This window comes from Pleurodeles waltl, chromosome 6 (assembly GCF_031143425.1).
Source record: "Pleurodeles waltl isolate 20211129_DDA chromosome 6, aPleWal1.hap1.20221129, whole genome shotgun sequence".
NCBI classification, from domain to species: Eukaryota; Metazoa; Chordata; class Amphibia; order Caudata; family Salamandridae; genus Pleurodeles; species Pleurodeles waltl.
Window position 1 is genome coordinate 105,738,159 of NC_090445.1, and position 20,928 is coordinate 105,759,086.

General features: G+C 44.4%; 1 protein-coding gene across 1 annotated transcript in view; it reads left to right on the plus strand.

The window, feature by feature from the left end:
* Window positions 1-15,252, plus strand: part of STAC2 (SH3 and cysteine rich domain 2) — a 170,665-nt gene extending 155,413 nt beyond the window's left edge. Inside the window, exon 11 of the mRNA XM_069237460.1 lies at window positions 10,132-15,252. Coding sequence (XP_069093561.1) covers window positions 10,132-10,233 — 102 coding nt within the window. The 3' untranslated portion in view covers window positions 10,234-15,252. The remainder of the gene's footprint in view (window positions 1-10,131) is intronic.
* The last annotated feature ends 5,676 nt before the right edge of the window (window positions 15,253-20,928 follow it).

Below are 20,928 nucleotides of genomic sequence, written 5' to 3' on the forward strand. Positions count from 1 at the left end.
TAATCACATTTTTAAAGATGAAAATCATAGAAAGGCTGCCGCACAAAAACAAAAATGTGACTGCTCCTTTCAGATTCATTTTGAGCAGGGCTTTGGAACACCACCTTTTCCTTTCACAACTTTTTGTTTATAAAGCTGCCCACTTTTTAGCCTCTTTTAGGTTTTTTGACGTTTTCTGTAATTTTCTACCTTTTTGAAGAACTCTTTATTGGCAGAGTAGTAAAGTCTGAGTTTGTTTTTGAAAAATAAACAAGCATTTGCAATGCAATGGGTCTCGCATTTGCTTGAGGTAGAGCTATTAGCATTGTAAATTCCTAACTGGACTTTTCTTGTCGCACAAACTGAAAATAAAAAAGTAAAACAGTTGACATAAGTGCCGCTGTGAGCACGAAGAGAGAAACAAAAGGAAAAAGAAGTTTGCGCTCCTTCAACATTATGGGCAAAAGTGCAATTATCCATGTAACAGGGTCAATGGCCAAGGCGGTAACAAAACCGCCCTAAGGAGGGACAAACGTAAAGCAGTTACTAACGAACGCAAAGGATTTTTGAAAGGCAAGCCTATAAACGAGTGATAGTGATGGGCGTGCGGTAGGCGTGGTAAAAAGCCCAGATACATACCAACACGTCGGAAAAGTAACGCTTGCGCGCTGCTATGCTTGATCTACAAACGAATGGCCCCCTACACCCTATTTCTCCCAAGTGTGGAGGTCATTTTGAGATTTTTTTCTATCCCTCCCCGCCAGGTTTTTTCTGGTGGTGACAGGAAAAAAAGACTTTACACCATCCACCCCGTATAAGGCAGTGTAATGCCCTTCCTCCAATGGCCTGTACTCCATCAGGTCATCAGACAAAGTATTCTTCTGATAGATCCAATACAGGATCCATTGATGGAATACGTACCCGTCTTTAAATGCGGTGGGAGAACCAAGTTTGGTGGGCAGGGTACCCCATCACATTTGCTACTGAGTACCCTGCCTGCCAAATTCTAAATCAACCCCAATTCATTTGTGCAGTGCATGAATGTAAATACAGGGATTTGCTCTTGAACTGAAGGATTTGTCCTCAAGCTTTTTTCGACTTCCTCTTTTGAAAATATATCTCTGCAGAGAGCCATGACTTGTTTTATCCCGTGTGTGTCTCCGGCAATCCCTTTTTATATGCAGTTTTCTGGGTTTTCTGCCATTGTCTAAGGACATTTTACCCACACACCCTCCATGAAAATGTGTAAATTCGCCTCATGTAATACTGGGAGGTGCCCTCAGTATCTTCCAGGTGGCTCGTGATTTCACCTTGCAAAAATGTGATAGAAGCTGCAGGCAACCTTTGACCCATGCTACTGAGAGCAGGTAGGCCCCATAATCCCACTGTTTGGCCCCTCAATAGCCTCTTATCTGTGATGGCAACAACAGAAAGCAAAGAGTGTCCTTTTAACCCTGTTTATTTTCTGTTCTGGGGTGCCACCAGTCAAGCCACAAATGGCAACTGCTAGCCCAATCTGAATAAACTGGTAATGTGGGGACAAGACCACTCTTGCATGGTGACTGCACAACTGTAAAGCTAGTACAATTAAAATACAATTGAAATGTAAGATTACAAGGTACAGAGTTTGAAATTACAAAATCTAATGATCATTGGTTGAACGAGGGGGGAAACACAGAAATCATGTAAATCAAGTCTGTCATTAAAGCTATTCCACAAAGCCACGCGGGCCACAGTAAGAGAACTTGATCCAAGCGGCTGTCCCACAAGCCACAGGGAGACGATTAACGCAAATCCGTGCATGCAGCTGTTTCACAAAGCCACAGGTTCTGCAATACCATGAATCCTTCATTACCGCTCTTCCACATGACCACATGGACCACAATAAATGAGTCAATATTTGCAGCTATTTCACGAAACCACAAGAATCAAAATAACACAAAAATACTTGCAGCTTTTCCACATTATGCAGCAATCACAACACAAATCTGCTTGCAGCTTTGATACACGTTCAAAGTCAGGTCAGGTCCTGGTGAGATTGAAGACTCGTGGTTTTCTTGCTGATGATTGGAGCCAGGAGGGACCTAAAACGACACCAATGATACCACAAAGTACTACGGACAGACCACATCCAGATCAAAACAAAGGATCTCAGCTGTGAGTCACTGACCATGCTTTCCAATAGGGATAGCAGACCCCTCCACCAAGATTCAGGGAAAAGGGGCCATTGGTGGGCAATCGATTAGCAGAGCTTCAACCACAATCAGTCTCTATATACATTGATGATGGGACTGTAGCAACCATAGCAAAACCCACTGGACTTGAGATTCATGTTCACTGAGCAGTAGTACACCATGCACAATACACAGAATGAAGGTGCATTTTATGACGCCATGAAAGCCATTCAACCAAAAACTAACACAGCACAAGAATTGCGGCTTGTTGCCAGTGCTTAATTTATAAACAAAAGAAAAAGCAGTGCGGGAGACTAAAGTTTTTCTTAGAAGGCGGATGCTGAATGCTGAGGATATCTAGCTTGGATTCTGCCCCATGCCTTTTTCTTTTTCCACTCTTCACTTCCTATCTCTCTGTATTATTATTTTAAGTTTTTTTTCATTCCTGCTCTCTACCTTTTTCACTGTTTTCCTATCTTTCTCGCCTCGCCTTCTTTCTCCCTTTTCTGTCTTCTGCTCTTTTGCTCTGGTTCAAAGTCTGATGATAGAAAATGGGATCTGGCGGCCACCACCTGCAACCACTTGCTACAAATTAGTCACAGATTATAGTCAAAACCAGTTGATGATGCAGGGGGATATCTTTTCTGCAGGACAGCTGCTTCTACCAATGACGACAACCATATTAAAACGGAGAGATTTCTGAGTAGTTCCAGCAGAAAGGTACAATTCTCACAACCGCATTGAGACAACTCATTTGTCTGGTGACAGCATCCTTAGACTTTGTAAGTCTTTAAGAGTTGCTGTCGTAGGACACACTTGGGACATATAGTTTGCCTAATAGCCCAAAATGTGCAGGACTCTCCAGATCTGCGTTTATGTTCCAAGCAGGGGTATTTACTGGACCTTCACTCCCCCCCCCCTCCGTATTCTGAATGAGCCCCATCGCATTCTCCAGATGTTGGAAATGTTCTTTCAATGGGTATCCTTTGTCATGGAAACCTGATGCAACACTCAGTCTCCCAAAACATCTAATTCATAAAACTCTGAACATTTCTACGTCTAGCAATCTGCCCAGGACACACAGAATTCTTAGGGTCCAAGAGGCTGAGTACCCTCTCCGTCAAACCCTTGGTTTTTGCACCATCAAAAAGCTTGCTTTGATGGGTCCATCAGAGTAATGCCATCAGACTACCTACCTTATTAAGAGCCGATGGTCCGATGTATTGTTTTCTGTTTATCACTGCCAGGAAACAATCTGGTGGTAATGGACAGAATGAAAAGAACAAGCATTTGCAATGCAACGGGTCTCGGATTACATCGAGTTAGAGCTATTAGCATTGTAATCTCCTAACCGGACTTTTCTTGCCACATTAAATGAAAAAACAAAAAAATGAGCGCGATTGCGCTGTGTAAAACACAGCGCGGTCACTCTGCGAAATAAAGATAAAAATTAGTGCAGAAACCATACGGAAAACATGGAGCCTCGTATGTTTCCAGTAGTTTACCAGTGCTCTCAAGGAGGGCTAAACACCGGAAAACGCATGACGTATGCATGCCTTTCACGAATGAAAACAAGAGGATTTTAAAAGGCAAGCCCACGAACCAATGAAAGTGACTGACGTAAAATGGGCATGGGTAAAATCCCCCTAAAGAGAGATTAGAAGAGGGACGGAGCACTTTGCGCTTGCCCCTAAAAATGACCCTTACATCCTGGATAAAATACTCCCAGGGAAGTGGGGTCATTAGTACTTTTTGTTTTTCAATAACAAACTCCTGCTTTGGGAATTTTGTTTTTCAAAAATAAAAGAGTTTGGTGCGCACTGTAGATGCCAGCGCTGCACAACACACTTTCATACCTTCAGAGAACTTCCAGGACTGCAGTTCTTTCCGAAGGCACAGAGATTGCCACTGGTCTGGCAGTGGTCTCCAACCATGGCATGCAGTAGCCTGCCAAGTGGTGGGATAGTGACCTCTGGCAACCTGGAGGATGGACAGGCCCCATGCCATACACTAAATTGGGCCCATTGAGCCTTCAAGGCATATTTAATACAACTATACTCCAATACAAAATGCATTACTTATAGCAGAATACATAAAACTAGCTATCAGTCCCATTTAAATACAAACAGCAATACAACCTGGGACTCCACTGGGTTTCAGTATTATCTGGTGTGCTCAATTAAATGCAAAGCATATTCAGTGTGGAATAAGAGAAATAGATGAGCCAAATTGCTAAATGCCTGAACAAAAAGCATTTGCATTATTACATCGAATTGCAGTTTAGAATACTTTTGAGTTGACATTGGTTGTAAAATATCTGAATGTTTGGAGGTAGTGTATTTCAGAGTTTAGCTTTAACAACATTTAATTCTGCACTATCTCAAAATTCCTCAGTGACATCCTGCATTTTCACTGTTCCTTGTGCTCATCTGGGTTTGCTATTGGATAATCTAGTCCTAAAATCCTCTTATAACGCAATGACATTCAGATATATGCTTATTTAAATAGACAAAACAATAACTATGCACGGAGAGACAAAGACCTAGAGCTTATCAAGAGACGCTCCAACCGCCTGGCGTTGATTGATAGCTCAGAGGCTCTCATTAAGAGCAGTCCATCTGCTGCGTATCCAGAATATGGCAAATGATGCCTGGAGCACATCCTTTTAATAAAGTCACATATATGCCAGCAAAGGGCTGCTTTGCAAACACACGTAGGGCCTGATTTAGATATTGATGGACAAGTTACTCCATCACAACGGTGACAGGTATCCTGTCTGCTGAAATCTAAATCTCATAGGAAATAATGATATTTAGATTTTGGGGGGCGGAATTTCCATGACCATTGTGACTGAGTAACTCGTCTGCCAATATCTAAATCAGGCTCTTATTCCTCAGTCAGGGAGCATAATATACCCAGACTTTGGATACAGCTTTCATGTGAATTGCTCGAAGGGTAATGCATCTTTGATCAGTTGGCTACGATTGTTTATGGTTTTCCGTTAATACCATAGTTCTGAAAGTTCTCATCAATCTGAAATAATCCAGTAATAAGATGATTTTGATCACTCTATGCCTGGCTTCTGAGAGCCTCCAACATGGCTGCTTAAATCTACTGCCACCCTGTGCCGCTGTCTGAAAAGAGGTGAAATTAGTTTCTGCAAGTCATCCTATACGTTTAAGTAGAAATTATTTTACTTCCAGGACTCTGAAAAATCAGTGCATCCTAGAGTGTATATAGAAAAGAAGGTATTGCCCTATCATTTCTATTTGGTTTGCAGTTCCCTCCAGTTCAGTATTCTTGACTTCCATCACAACTTACAGAATGAGGCCTTTAAAATTCCTTTTTCACTATACCGGTGAAAACATATATCTTAAGAGGGCTTTAAAAAGTGTTCCACAGATTACAAGACTTTCACCATGAACATTAAGGCCCATATTTATACTTTTTTAGTGCTGCATTTGTGACATTTTTTGACAATTGTATTTTGTAAGTTTGCGCCATTTTTGTGTCAAAAGCGGCGCAAACACGGCGCTAAAAGAGTATAAATATGGGCCTAAATGTTTTCCTCTCAGTATTGAAGTCATCCTTTTGAACCTATTCTCAAATATTTTGTGATAATCTGATTTCTTAGTAGCAATGTTTTTAGGTCATAGGGTCAGTGAGGTTCAACCATTATGTTCCCACAAACAATATACAAAAGAATACAATTGCTCTAAGACCACAAGGTTCTTTTCTTCCTACGGTGGTTTCAGATAGCCATGTAAATTGAAATAGGAAACCCTATTTACGAGTTCCTATTTTGGCATACACAAAATGCCATCTCTACGGGGTAAAAATCACAGTTTGCAACACAACAGAGCCCTTTTGTGCATTTGGAAAGGCTGTTTTGCATTACTTATTGGGCCCGAATTGTGATTCAGCTCATTAAGAAATGCAAATTCCTTCTGTACATATGGGCTTATGATACCATCCATACTAATTATTATTCTTCTTTTAGGAAACCTTTATTGAATTCATAAACCACCCTCTCTCAATCCCAGTAGACTGTAAGGCGTGGTAAAATATTTACAAAATAGGACTTAACTAATCTGTCAAATTCAATTGGTCTCCATTGACACTGTGTTTGATTGTGAAACATTCAAACTGCTGACTCCTTTAAAATGAGTAAAATTAGTGTTTTCAATTTCCTCTTTATGTGGCTGCTGCTTAAATTCCCACATTTCTTCCCATTTTTCCAATTTATCCATTTAGAAAGTGGATTTGAATTGAGATACTTCATCCTAGATACAACGAGCACCTTTTCCCCAATTCTGAACAATTGAAAAAATAGGAAGGAAAAAGAGTATATCCAGTGAATGCTGCCATACTAAAAAAAGTTCGAACAAATAAGAATTTCTGTTAGTGAAAGTGCTTCTGAAAACTGCATAAAGGCGACGATATATAATGTTCACAATATGGATAGCTAGTACTATGAATAAGTAAACTCTCTACATTCTTTATCTTGCTAAGGAGGAGAGTTCCAATGTCTTGGAAACCAGTAGCTTAAGACACAACACCAGCTTTTCCAGGGATTACCAAAAGGGTTTTTTGCTTACTTTATCTATCAAATTTCCCAATGATTTGCGGAAACCACTAGATAAAAGGGAGGAGCCGAGCCCCTCATAGCTGCTGGGTGTCGACCCTCCTCTAGCGATCAGGGCCTATACTAGGGTCTATGGAACCTTGTGTGAAGTAGTATTTAGCTGCCAATCTCAAGTTGCATGGGGTCATTTTTGAGACTTTAAGTTGAATTTAGAACTTCCTACCTGAAGGTGTCCTCTATGACCACCTAGACTCACCTTAATTTGGCAGCAGGCAACCTATTGATGATGTTGGCATGACGGTAGACAAAACCCCCTGCTGTGCTGATGATGCCTGCTCACTGATTGGGTATCGGAACTCCAATCGGCTAGCAGAACACTAAATTCAAATTTCAGCCTATATTTATGGTTTTGTGGCACAGGGTAGTACAGCAAGTCACCTTGCTGCACTGCCCTGTGTTACAGGGAAAGGGCAGGAATGCACCATATTTATATAATGACGCACATTCCTGTCCTTTCCCCCTGCGCTGGCTCCCTTTTTGCTGCCTAGCACCAGCGCATGCACCCTCGCAACTTGGTGCAAGGGTGCCTACGATGCATGCAGGAAGGATTGTTTTGTGCAGGAAGGGGCACCTTCCTGTACAAAAACAATCCTTAGAGGCTTTTTTCTCTTTTTAAGTGTGCTGCAGAATGCAGCACGGATGGAAAGATTTAAAAACGATGAGCAATAAACATGTTACTCCTTGTTACATCTCTCTTGGCGAGGCGTATCTTTTTGGCGCATTCACAGGTTTACAAGTTCTTGCAAATATGGGAATGTGTCAAAATCCATAGATGCTACGTGGGAACACCCATGGAAACTCCACCCTGGCGCAGAGTAAAGTAACGCATTGATTTGTGCTGCGTTACATTACTCGCGATTAATTAAGCCATGCAGGGCCACGCAAGGTAGCCATCCATAGCTTCATAAATCTCACTTAAGGTTTTCGACGTTGCGTGGTGCAAGAGCGACTCAAACTTGGTCATAAAAATGGTCCTTAGTATTTCACTGCCAAGACAAAAAAAACACTGAAAATGTTCTCCTACTACTAACTTGAGCTTCCACCCTATTTTAGGAGAATTGGACTCTAGAATGTGTGCACCATTCAGTGATACTTAACGGTGAAATGTGGTTGACGATTTCTTTACTGAAGTCTTGAAAGCGTTTCACAGACACTCGTTTTAGTTATTGTTAATGGTTGAATTGCATATAATTACCCCAAAGCTAGTTATTAATGCATATAATTACTCCAAAGCTAGCCGTCCATGATGAATATTTATGCTTGTGGTCGACACTCTTAAAGGAATGTGCATGAGTAATTGGTTATATATAGAATTATGTTACGTAAATATTGTGCATAAATTTGCCTAAATTAATTTTAGAATTTAAAAGACATTTTGTGCTTATTGCTATAACATTTGCATTGTTTTAATGCAAATAGGTTCTATATCGACATTGTTGTAGTTATGCATGTTACTCTTAATAAATAAGGATTTGCAGAGCTTTTTAGCCCTCCTTTTTCCTCACAAAATAATTCATTTCCATTGCTGTTCCCTCTCCCGGGATCAGGCGTCTTTCTGTGTCCACCGCATTAGCCCACTCCACCCATCTGCATGCCTTAGTCCCTTTCATATTACCCCTCTCCCACTATGCAGTGTTGCACAATCCATCCTACTTGTTGGCATTTGATGTCATCATGCATCTATCAGGGATAACGAGACAGTGCCACCTCCTTTAGTATAAAAAGTGCTACTCCCAAATGATTTCGAAAAAAAAACAAAAAAATGAAAACCACACAAACACAACTACTATGTAGACTGGGCTGATGTTTCATGACGTAAGGCTAAGTTCGCTTTGTGCAGTTATGCTTCTCTAGCAATCACCATCAGTAGGCCCTCTAGAACATTGGTTCCCAACCTTTTGACTTCTGTGTACCCCTACTTTATCATTACAGGTACCCGGGGACACCCACTGTGTCATTATTGGAATCCAGGGACCCCCACTAAGTCATTTCTGAAAGCTGGGGACCTAATCTAATAATATTATTTAATTTTCTAAGCAGTCCTGGATCCCCTGAGGAGGCTTTGCGGTCCCCCAGGCATCCCCAGACCACAGGTTGGGAGCCCCTGCTCTAGAATGTTGCTGTCGGGTGTCAGCTGTGGGTTTTAAGATCTATTGTGAAAGGCTACTCAAGAGGAGCCATTCTGTACATGATGCATCACTAGATGGAACCCTTAAAGGCTCACTGGAGTTCCTAAAGTGATCTGCAGGAATACATCTTACAGTGCCATGTGACAAGCTCACCTTCTCAATGGTCCTAGCACCAAAGATGATCTCTGATGATCTACCAGCATGTGAAAGGTTTGCTCTCCTGGCTATAGGAGAATCTCAATCCCCTATCGTAGGAAAGAGGCATCCGTTCCTGGTAACCAAAGCCCCACCTGATCCAACATTTCCCAGAGAGATGTCATGTTCATACACTTCCCAGTGCAAGTTCCCAACCAGAGAGAGGCGTGGAACAGTGTTTCCCAATGATTAATGATGTTCCATCTAGGAATTCTCTGTCTTATCAAGAGCGCTCCTCACTTTCAGGCCAAGATCCTGCCTAACCAGGTGCCCAACTGGTGTGTGAAGAGACCTCTTGCGTCATCCAATCCTGTTCTCATGGCTGTTCTAACAGCAGGGTTGTTATTCTATTTGCGAGGCTAGGGACAAACTAGGTCCTCCGCCTTCTTTGGCTTTTAGTAAGAGAAGGGATGCCAAGAAAATACAATATTTCATTTCTTATTGACCTACAACTGAGAGTCACACCCCACTGTGACAGTGCCAACGTTATGCTTTGGTGACAGCATTGTGAGTGACAGTGCCATTGTTTCGGAATCAAGTCATCTTTGGCAACAGAACCACTGTTTGGTGACAGACCCATCAGAGCCACCTTTGAGTGACAGAGCGATCCTCGAATGATGAAGACACCTTTCTATCATAAAATCATCATTGAGAGACCAGGCCATCTTTCAGTGACAGAGCTATCGATCAATGACATAGCCATCATTGGGCATCAGAGCTATCTCTTAATGAGAGTCATCTTTGAGGGACAGTGGCATCCTTCAGTGACAGTGCTTTCCTTCTGTGGCACATCCATTCTAGGGGGGGGGGCTGAGCATTTGCATGTGGCAAATCCATCCTCTGGTGACAGAGCCATCCTTTGGTGACAGTGTTATTATGCTATTGTAATTCTTCATTTGTGTGGCCATTATTTTGGGTTGAGAACCATCTTTATAGCCATTTTTGCCTTTTCTTTGTCATTGGTAAAGATTCTCACCCAGTATATTTCTCTTTGACTCTGTTTTTACAGATCTGTGTTGGAGTCAGCAAGGCAGAAGCGGACAGCTTCATCAGGGTGGCGAGTGGGAAGAAGAAGGGCTTAGTCCCCACAGACATCCTCACTGAGATCTGAAGACAGCTCAGACATGGAGAGCAGAAATGTGAAATCGCCCCCTTCGCCCCTTCGCCTTGGGCTGAAGGGGAATGGAGCCTGTTGTTTTAATTTTACCTGCACAATATAATCTGTGAGCTGCTTCCCTGTGCTAGGAACATCACGTACACTGTCTGCACTGTACGAGAAGGGCCCTTTGGGGGGGAAGAGGGTGTGGGACCAGAAGGACTTTGGAGATTTTGAGGGGTGGGGAGATGTAGGGCTCCCCCTCCTGCCCAATGGAGACAGAGTGAGCTAGTGCTCTTTTCACGCCCTTTTTCTGTGGGAGGACTCTTTTTGCAAATGAACAGCCTGCACCACATGTCCAGGAAAGATCTTAACTAAGGAGTTGTGAGAAAGCCACCCAAGTGATTCTGCTGGAGGAAGAAGATCAGGAGATGACCCTTGAGGCGCTGTTACTTGTTGTACCTGTGATCAGGGATTGTCCGCCTCCACACAGCAGAACAGAGACATGGTGAAAAACACTCTCAGTCTATACCAATCTGCTATGTCTTCCTATGAACAAACATTGCCTCCTGGGCCTTTGTCGTCAGAACCTCAGAGTGTGCTGACCACATACCAGTGTCGGAAGATCATAGGTCTGTGCTGAGCTAGTATGGGACGAATCGTTTGAAGTTGGACAAGTACTGTGTTTTTCTGAATCTGTGGCAGGGAATCCTGTGTGCACCTGCAGCACTCAGGGCAGGACCGGCGGGGCCTGATCGGGACATCAAACAAGATTTGAATAATAGAGGCATATACTGTAGCAAGGGGCGACATTGTTGAACTGGTGACCCAGACCCCAATCCCTTCACCCCTCTGAGTAGCATCAGGGCACACATGCAGGGGTGTCCTAGCACGTGGTATGGTTGGACTGGAGCTTGGCCTCCTCTCTCAGTAGCACAGGCCCACTCTTCCCTGAAGAAGACCTCTGGTGGCCAGCAACTTTGTGTTTCGAGTCGTCTGTCAAGTGTTTTCCTCTGTTCTGCATTTTACCTTCAGCTCACTTCCAAAAACTTTCTGTGGTGGAATGGTTGTTTCAACTTTATGCCAGCCAGTGCTGAATCCGTGCAAGATGCATGGAGGGGGGAGACACAGTTTACGTAAGGAGCTCAGAAGTATCCGAAGCTTAATCAATCAATTTCTGTCCTCTAGAAAAAAAAGATTTATGAAAAGCAAGGTGTCATTGGTAGAGATAGAGCATGTCATCATTATGTAACAGTATCCTTTTCCACGTGGTAAAGCACCATAAACCACGGACCAGTCACAAGGTAGTTTTGACGCTGGGTGATGACATCACAATGTTTCCAGGTGCATTGTAAAGGAAAGAGCTGATTCATTTCCCGGGTCACGCTCCATGGCCAGAAGCACTACGGGCTGCTTGGATTTCTTTGCATTATCCTTGCACATGTGGCTACCCCTTGATATTAGAGTCCATTTGTGCGCAAGCAGCATTGTAAATAAAATTTAAAAAAACGTTGTCTTCCACAAGCACTCACTAATCCCTATTGATCCACTTGTTTCTGCTCATGTCAAATTTGTGCTTCAGAATAATACTGCAGCCGTACAACCTTACCAAAACTGGGCCCCAAATAAGCTGCAATAGTATGGTGACGTCACCATTATCCTGCATTTATAAAAGTCCATTTGAAACGGTGATGCCATCGGTGAATGGAAGCCGCCTTCTTCTCCTGGAAGGAGTTTTACCGGTTGCCTCCCTATTACCTTGATTCTTCCATTGATGCCAAATCTGAATGAAATGGATGAAAAAATGCTAACCAGATTGTGGGTAAGTGTTCCCTGGTGCTCCCTCAAACTCACTACGGTTTGTGAGTGAGAAGTGCATTCTGGGTCGCTTGAAATATGCACTGGGCCACTGTAAACACTCTTTTGCTTTACAGCTGGTTGGTGCTTTGTAAATACCATAATACATACATGTATATGTACATGTGGACTTGTAGACCCTTTCTTGTTCTGGCTCCAAAAGCCAGTCCTTGCGTTCTTCTGCTCATGTTATGATTATGAGTAGGTAAATGGGGACATCCTGAGAGAGGAGATGATTTCTTACCCTTTTGCCCCAGGAAGGAGAGGGTGCCACAATTCTGTTGCTGTTATCTAAAAGGAACACAAGTGGTGCTCATTGGTGAAAGCTCGCCTGGAGGTGAGAAGGAGGAAGTGATGTCGTTGGGGGCAGGAGCCACCTCCATGCGGCAATAAGTTCCTCTTCAGGGCTCTTTGTGCCCCATGCAGTATAAAATATAAACATTTGTCACTAGTTTGCACCAAAAGCATGCTGCCCCATACTGTAATGGAACCCCATGTCTGCCCCTGGCATCAGTGTTGTTGTCATACTCTACTCGTGTGTTACCTTAGGAAATATTAAAGGCGCAGTGGCTAATTAAGACTAACTTAGTTTCAGGCCGGAGCCCTATCCCTTGGGTTACATATAAGGTATTTCTGTGCTTTGGGTGAGAGAACTCTCTCTCAGATTACATTTAGAATATTAACACACCTGGCTGATAAGTGGTGTCTTCTCTTCTGTGATGGATGTGAACAGCACAGCCGGCTGTCACTCAACAGTTTCTATAATGACTTGTGTGCAGCAGAGATACGCTTTAGGTAGTGCTTTAGATGGGAAGGTACTGTCAGATACCTACAATTCTTAGGGCCCGATTTAGAGTTTGGCAGGCCAACATGGCGGAGTACCCTCCTCACCAAAATCTTGGTCCACCCGCCTCTGTGAGAGAGAGGCAAAACTTTGAGTATCCCGTTGGTGGAGCCCCCTTTGGATCAGTCGACAGAATACTTCCTCCAACAGCTCGACGGAGTAGGAACCATCATAGGAAGGCCATTACACCATCTGCCTTATTTACGGTGGATGGTGTAATGCCTTTTGCTTCCTGTCCATCACAGAAGGAAAAAAGCTGGCAGTGAGGGACAGGAAAAAAAAAACAATAATGACCTTCAAACCCTGGAGAAAACTTTAGGAATTTGTTTCTGAAAAGCAAAAATATGAAAAGGTTTGGTGAAAGGCCATCAAAACCAACTGCAACTATCAAAACCCACAGCGGCCGTCCATAAAAATATTTAGTACCTTTATCAGAACCTCCTTGATGGTAGTTCCCTTAAGAATACAGAGATGACCGCAGGTCCAGCACTCATCTCTAAATTTAGTGGATAGATTGCCGTCGAGATGGCGGACGTAATGTCCTCCACCATCCTGATGGATACTACTCCGTCTGTCACCCTAAATCAGGCCCTTAATTTCTATAGGGGAGCTACCAGCACTTCTCATCAATGGTGCAGTACTTTCATAGGGAGGGTACCGGCATACCTGTAGTAGTGATGCGTGGACAGCAGAGGTAACGCTCAGTGTGCACACACATGGTAGAGGCTTGTGAACAGGAGAGCTGCGCGTCGGGGAATGCATTCTGTGGTCACTTGAGAACAGCAGATGTTTTGCTCCAGGAATGCGTTGAGTAGTAACTTGTGAATCGCACATTTAGGTCTCAGGTCACTTATTCTGAGTCCACTACTGCTTTCAGGATGCTTGCTGCATATATTGTAGTGATTTAGAGTGACTTCTGAACAGCAGAGCTAGTTCTCAGGTAACATATTCCATAGCTAGCTCTATGCCACCTATTTTGGAGTGACTTTGGAACAGCGGAGCTGGCTCTCGGGTCACATATTCCATTGTGACTTGTGCACAGCACAGCTAGCTCTCTGGCCACACGTTGTGCGGTGACCTGGACAGCGGAGCTAGGTTCAGGGCCATTTATTTAACAGGAGTTTGTGGACTAAAAGTAGCAGACAGATCATGCGCTCTTTAGCAGCTTGGGAGAGCAGAGCTAGCGCTCACTTAACACTCACTGTAGTGATTTTAGAGAACAAAGCTAGAACTTGGCGCACAGATTTTACAGTTACTTGTGGAGAGCAGTTTTTGTGGGCATTTGGTATTTTGAGGTAGTTTGTGGACCGCAGGACTAGCTATCAGTGTACATTTTCTGTTGTGACTCACGGACAGCAAAACTAGACAGCAGGGACACATTCTGATGGGACGTGGGCAACCTGGCATATATTCTGTAGCCAGTTGTATACAACAGAGCTAGCTCACAGGTCACACACACTGAAAGCATTGTGCACATCAGCAGAACACGTTCTCAGTGAACACGTGATGTAGTGGCCCATGGACAGCAGAGCTATATCTCAGTGTGCACAGTCTAATGATGAAAGCTTTGGCAGCAGCACTCAGTGGGGGAGCAGGGGACTGGATAGCTTCACATTGGGGGGACCCTCTGCCAGGGCTCTGCACATCTTGCTTCAAAGAGCAGCACACGCACCTGTGCCACTGTGCCAGGCTCTGCCCCCATTGGAAGAGTTAACGTCTGGGGAGGGTACATACCTGCGCCGCTTTGCCAGAGCTTGGCACTTTTCACAGGCTGCTTCGTGTAGAGGGACAGAGGCACACACGTGCCACTCTGCCATGTTTTGCACCTGGCCGAGTGGCAGTCTCTTTACGGATAGGGCAGGCACCTGTGCCACACGGAGAGGCACGTGCGTGTGCCAGGACTCTACACTTAGTCATACCAGGCTGCTTTACAAGGGACTGAAGGAACCCTGTGCTCTCTCTGCACCCTGGCTGTTGTGTGGGCATCGAGCGGCCCGGTTCCTAAGCTCGAGTGCCAGCACCGTCTTCCTTCTTGTTGCTCAAGCCATTTCCCCTGGCATTTTTGGTATTTATTCAGACGTTTGTGTATATATAGTTGTAAACTCTTTCTGCCGAGGACAGCTAGTCTGCCGTGCTAGCTGTTAAAGGTGACCCTTTCCAGTCCTTTGAAATGGGGTATGTGGAATTCTTACAAGAGCAATAACAGCCCAGGTTCACTGGGCGCTATGTAACATTGTGCAGTTCACATCCAGTGCCCCCGTGTGCCAAGATATGCATGAGGTTGCACTGACCCAAGGAGCTTTCTGAATAAATGTTACTTACTTGTACCCAGACTTTTGCCTGTGTCTCTTTCCTGAGTCTTTGCTGGAAATGTGTGTGCTCTGCACTTTTTGGGGAGCAATCGTATGGATGTCACTTAAGCTTGAAGGGCCGGCTGTGTGTGGCCTTTTCAGGGTAATTTATCGACCCCACTTACAGCATCCTAAGTGGGTGTGCCTTTCTTGCTGAATGGAACTTTTAGCTTACTGTATGGGTTGTTTGTAGCTCTTTCTGGGAGATAGTGAGTTGGAGATCACTTTATGCCTGCTGGAAAAGTTGTGGCGGGCCTTTTTGGGTGGTCATATGGATGCCACTTTTGCCTTGTTGGTTGGCTTGTGTGTGGCCCTTTTTGGATGGAAATCATATGAATGTCACCAGCTGGGTCAGTTGTGCTGGTTCTTTTCCAAGTGGTAGTGTGGAGTACACTTTCAGCTTTTTGGCCGGGTTGTGTGCGGCCCTTACTGGGTGGTAATCATATGAATGTCACTAGTTGGATGAGTTGCACGTGGCCCTTTCTGGGTTGTATGGACATCATTTTCAGCTTGTTGGTCAGGTTCTGCATGTCCCTTTCTCGGTGATAGACGTATGAATGTACCTTGCTGAGTGAGTTGTGCATGGCCCTTTCTCAGTGGTAGTCGTATGAATGTCACTTGTTGAGTGAGTTGTGCATGGCCCTTTCTGGGTGGTAGTCGTATGAATGTCACTTGTGGGTGGTTTGTGCATGGCCCTTTCCGGCTAGTAGGTATATGAATGTCACTTGCGTTGTGGGTTCTGCTTGAACCTTTGTGGTTGGTAGTCATATGAATATCAATTTATGGGTGGTTATGCATGGTCCTTTCTGGGTAGTACTATGAACGTCACTTTCAACTTTTTGGCCAGGCTGTGCATGGCCCTTCCCGGAGAATAGTGTGGAAGTCACTTTCAGCTTGATGGCCAGGTTGTGCGTGGCCTTTCCCTGGTGGTAGTGTGGAATTCACTTTCTGCTCTTTGGTCGGGTTGTGTGTGGCCTTTTCTGGGTGGTATTTGTATGGATTTCAGTTGCTACGTTGGTTGTGTATGGCGCTTCCCGGGTGGTTGTGTGGAAGTCAGTTTCAGCTCGTTGATCGGGTTGTGCATGGCTCTTTCTGGATGATAGTGGCATTGAGTTCAATTTCAGCTTGCTTGGCTGCTCAGCACTAGGCAGCAATTATGAGTTACTTATTTGCGCATATAATGGCAGTACCCTGATCTTTTTTATTAGAGGGGTTGAAACAGTTCCATAGGTGTCAACCATCTCAGTGACAGTGAAACACAAAAGTAGGGGTGAACATCGCCCTGAAAAGGTGCAATCCGTAGCTTTGACCTTCACATTCACACTGCGCGCACAGTGGCTGATGATTAACCATCTCTCTTGTGCACTGCACACATCAGCACTCAGGTTGACTGTCTACTGGTGTACATGAACTCATTGGCACCTTCTTTGGCACATACAATGAAAGCACAGGGGATGATAGATTCACTGGTGCACACAAGGGCATGATGATGCTGACACTCTCGTTGGCATACAAGCTGCCTAGGTCACCCCTATTGGTGATATGGCACACTAGATCTCGGAAGCTGACACAATGCCAGGGATTTATGGCTTCCATGAGGTGCACTTTGGGGGGGTGGCAGAGGCTGGCCCGCTCATTGGCTCACATAATGTTGGTGCATTGAACCTCTTGTTATTGTGCTTTCCACTAGGTGGAACTGACACACTGCGCACTCTAGGGGGAGGAGCCAACCATGTCATTGGCTCATGCTGGGATGCATTTAATCTCTTGTGCATTCCCTCCATGATGCACATGCTGTGTGAGAAGCTGACTCTCTGATTGGCTCACATAAAGCTGGGACACGGAACCTCTTGTAAGCACGGTGCACTTGAGTGCGGAGAATAAAAATGTTTCTAGCTTACGCAATAAGAGGGTTCAATTCTATTAAGGACATGGAGGCGAAGATTATACTTCTCTTTCTTCACTGTTTATTTTGACATCAGCCAATTAAAACAACATTAAACTGAAAAACTACATTTCCCATGAACATATCATAACGCAGTCACATATACCAATTTTAGCACCTGCCCGTGTGTAACATCAAAATGGGAATTAACTCTTCACAACTATGGAAACCTCTTCGACGGGACCACCAGCAACTTGAAAACCATGGGACTCAACAGGAGACCAACTCGAACTACATTACCCTAAATCGTCGCAGAACCTCATCGCAAGGAGAAGGCAGTCGAAAAGGCTCTTAACTGAAACAGAGTAACTGGTCAGTGTTCTAACTCAGCCCAGTTCATGATTGCTTTTGGTCGATTCCTATGAGAAAAGGAAAAACTGAAGTTTTAATCTCCGATCACCATGAATAGTTCTCCATATTTCAGAACAGACTGACTACTCACAACCATCACACACCATGACATCCAACATCAAAATGCAGTAATATAGTAATCCTCACGTCTGAGTCCTAAATAGAATTGAAAATTTTTATCGCGCAAGCTAGAACATTTTTTATTGTATATCAGGACCAGAGGCTCCAATTATGCTTGTTTAAAGCTGTGCTACCACCACTAAAGCAACATGATATGATATGAGGCTAACTTGGATGAGCGCACAAATGCCCATAGGCGTCAAGGTGCTAAGAAATTAGTCTTGCTATACATCTCGCCAACAGGCTAGAGCCTGATTGCACAAATAGGACTAAAACTTCCCCACAGGGTAAAAAGCCAAGTCTTTAACGCTTTCCTGAAGGGAGTGTGCATCTTTAGGCGCATAAGATGACGAGGAATAGAGTTCCAGAGCCTTGCTGCCACGACTGAGAAATCTCTGCCTCTCCATCTGTATTACCGAACTCTGGGAAACAACAACCCAAATATGATTTGCCCAGCGAAGAGTTCTTGATGGTATGTATGACTGAAACATGGTTTTAATTCCATCAGGACATTACATAGGGCTTTATGCACAGTACATAATGCCTAGAACATAATGCTGTTTTTGACCAGAAGCCAGTGGAGTTCAAGTAAGCTTTCAGAGACTGACTGACGTTTAGGGATGTCCAACGTCAATCGTGCTGCTGCATTCTGCACTATTTGCAGCTTAGATTGAGTTGTCTTGTTGGTCTCAACATATAGTGCATTGCAATAGTCAATCCTAGAGGAGACAAGCACTAAGGCAACCTGTTTACAAGTTGGAGATAAACAGAAATACTTGCCTCAGCATTCGGATAATCCAGAAGCAAGTTGATGGTCCAGTGACAAGTCACTATCCAGGATTACACCTAGATTTTTTGCTGAGTCTGTTGGGGTAGGTAAAATACTTAACGTATTGGCCCTCCAGTTCCTCTTCCAGATAGTAGGTTGGCTTCCAAAAAGCAACAACTCCATCTTATCACCACTGAGCATCAAATAGTTTGTGGCCATCCACCTCACCACAGCCGTCATGCAATTATTGAAGTTGGCTGCAATGATATCCGTGTCCTTCGAAAAAAAACAATTATCTGAGTGTCGTCAGAATACGACACAGCCTGAAGTCCAAAAGAGAGTGTAAGCTTCGCAAGAGGAGAAGTGGTTTGGGGCTCAGGGACAAACCCTGTGGAACCCCACATGACAGGGAAAATGGGTCAAATTTAAATTGATTCACAATCACCATTGGGGCTCTGTCTGTGAGAAAAGAAATTACAGTTTCAAAGCCGCATCTCTAAGTCCCAGTTCCTGTAAGTGTTCGGTGAGCAGGGATGGCAAGATGGTGTCAGCGGCCGTGGATAGATCCAAAAGGATCAAACCTGTGACCTGCCATGCATCAACTAGCAGTCTAATGCAGATACCAAGGCTGTTTCTGTTCCATGATTACTTCTGAATCGGAACTACGAAACGTCTAACAGACTCTATTCTGGGGACATAGGCCATCAGGTGCTGGTTAAGATGTTTCTCCAGGACCTTGGATGGGACCAGAAGGAGGGAAATAGAGAGATAGTTCTTGAAGTCAATGTGGTCAAGATCAAGCATATGTGGAGGCCTGACCACTGCCTCCTTCCACAGACATGGGCAGCAGCCTCAATGGGTTTATAATAAAATGACTCGAAAGTGGATTCAGATGACCAGTCCGCTGCCCTAAGATTATCATCCAAGCGAGAACCTAGTGCAAAGGACTTCAAGGCCATGGCCCCTCTGGCCGAATGGGCACCAAAAAGGGAAGTATCAATCCTCACTTCAGATAAAAGCCAATGCATCCACCTGGCCAAAGATGGCAGCCGCCACCAGAGTATAGATCTTCTGTAACGCAACTGACAATTGACGCCCCATGTCAGAATGAAATTCACTAGTACTCACCTCTTAAGCCTTCAAGCACTGCACCACACAAACCTTACTATTACAAGCAAGCACAGGATAAGACACCATCTTGGAATTGGACTTCGTTCTCCTGGTAATAACAAAAGAGACACCTGGAGAGAAATATCGTATTGGGAGATCATGGCTGCCAATGGCAAGGAAGACAGAAAATTGATAAAAAGATAACAATCAGCCCCAAGAGGATCTGTACCCTGTTCACGCACCAGCCACACCAACTTCTCCATTCTGAGGCATAGCGCGTATGGGTACTAGCAGACCATGCCTATCTGATGTAGAAAGCAGCATTCTGCAAAATGCCCGGCAAACTCCATCTCTCCTGGAAACCCTCTGTGTCAACAGCGAGAGGTGTCCCAAGAGAATGAGTGGATGAAGCTGTCTCACTAGGCCAAGCAACAGGTTTCAACAGAACGAAATCAACAATGGGTGAGCACAAGCCAACACAAGAAGTACTGGGAACCAGGGCTTTACTTTCCAGAATGGAGTCACTATTTTTATCTCTGTTTTCTGATGCTGCACCTGGGAAAGAACCCTGGGAATCATCACAAATGGAGGGAACACATAACTCAGGAAAGGGGACCAGTCCTGGAGAAAAGCATCCATTGTTTGAGCTTCGGGGTTCAGATGCCCACTGAAAAATGCTGGGGTCTGGCGGTTGAGGCTAGAAGGAAACAGGTCTATCGTGCAGGGACCCCAGAGGCAATGGAGAGCGTTGAAGATCTTCTGGTGAAGTCTCCAATCGCTGTAATCCCAAAGGTGTTGAGAATGCCAATCAGCAATTGTATTGCATTGGCCAGGAAGATACTCCACCACAACTGAAATCCGGTGTTGAAGAGAGAAGTGCCAAAAGTCCTTGGCAATCTTTTCCAGGAGGCAAGATTTGGTTTCCCCCAATTTGTTGACATACCAACTGTAGAGATGTCCATCTGCTGGAGGATGCAACAGCCCGTCTTCCCTGGGGAAAGACTTTGTATCAGGAAGGAACATGCTAGGAGCAATAGACAGTTGATATGGAGACTGAGTTCCGATTCTGACCAATGACCCTCCATGGAGATTGGGTAACATCTCTCACCCCAGCCCCAACCATGGGCGTCCGACTCAATAATTATCTCTGAAGAAGATCCAAAGATGACCATGCTATTCCAAGCTTCTATGTGGTCTAACCACCAAATCATCTTAGTCCTGGCTTCTCTCGACAAACTGATCTCATCTGAGTATTTGAGAACCTTCCAGAGGCGTTGGATCTTGAGCTGTTGGAGAACCATTATTGAAGTGGGCCCGGAAATGTGGCCTGAATCAAAGAGGCCAGAAGCCCCACAATCCAGGC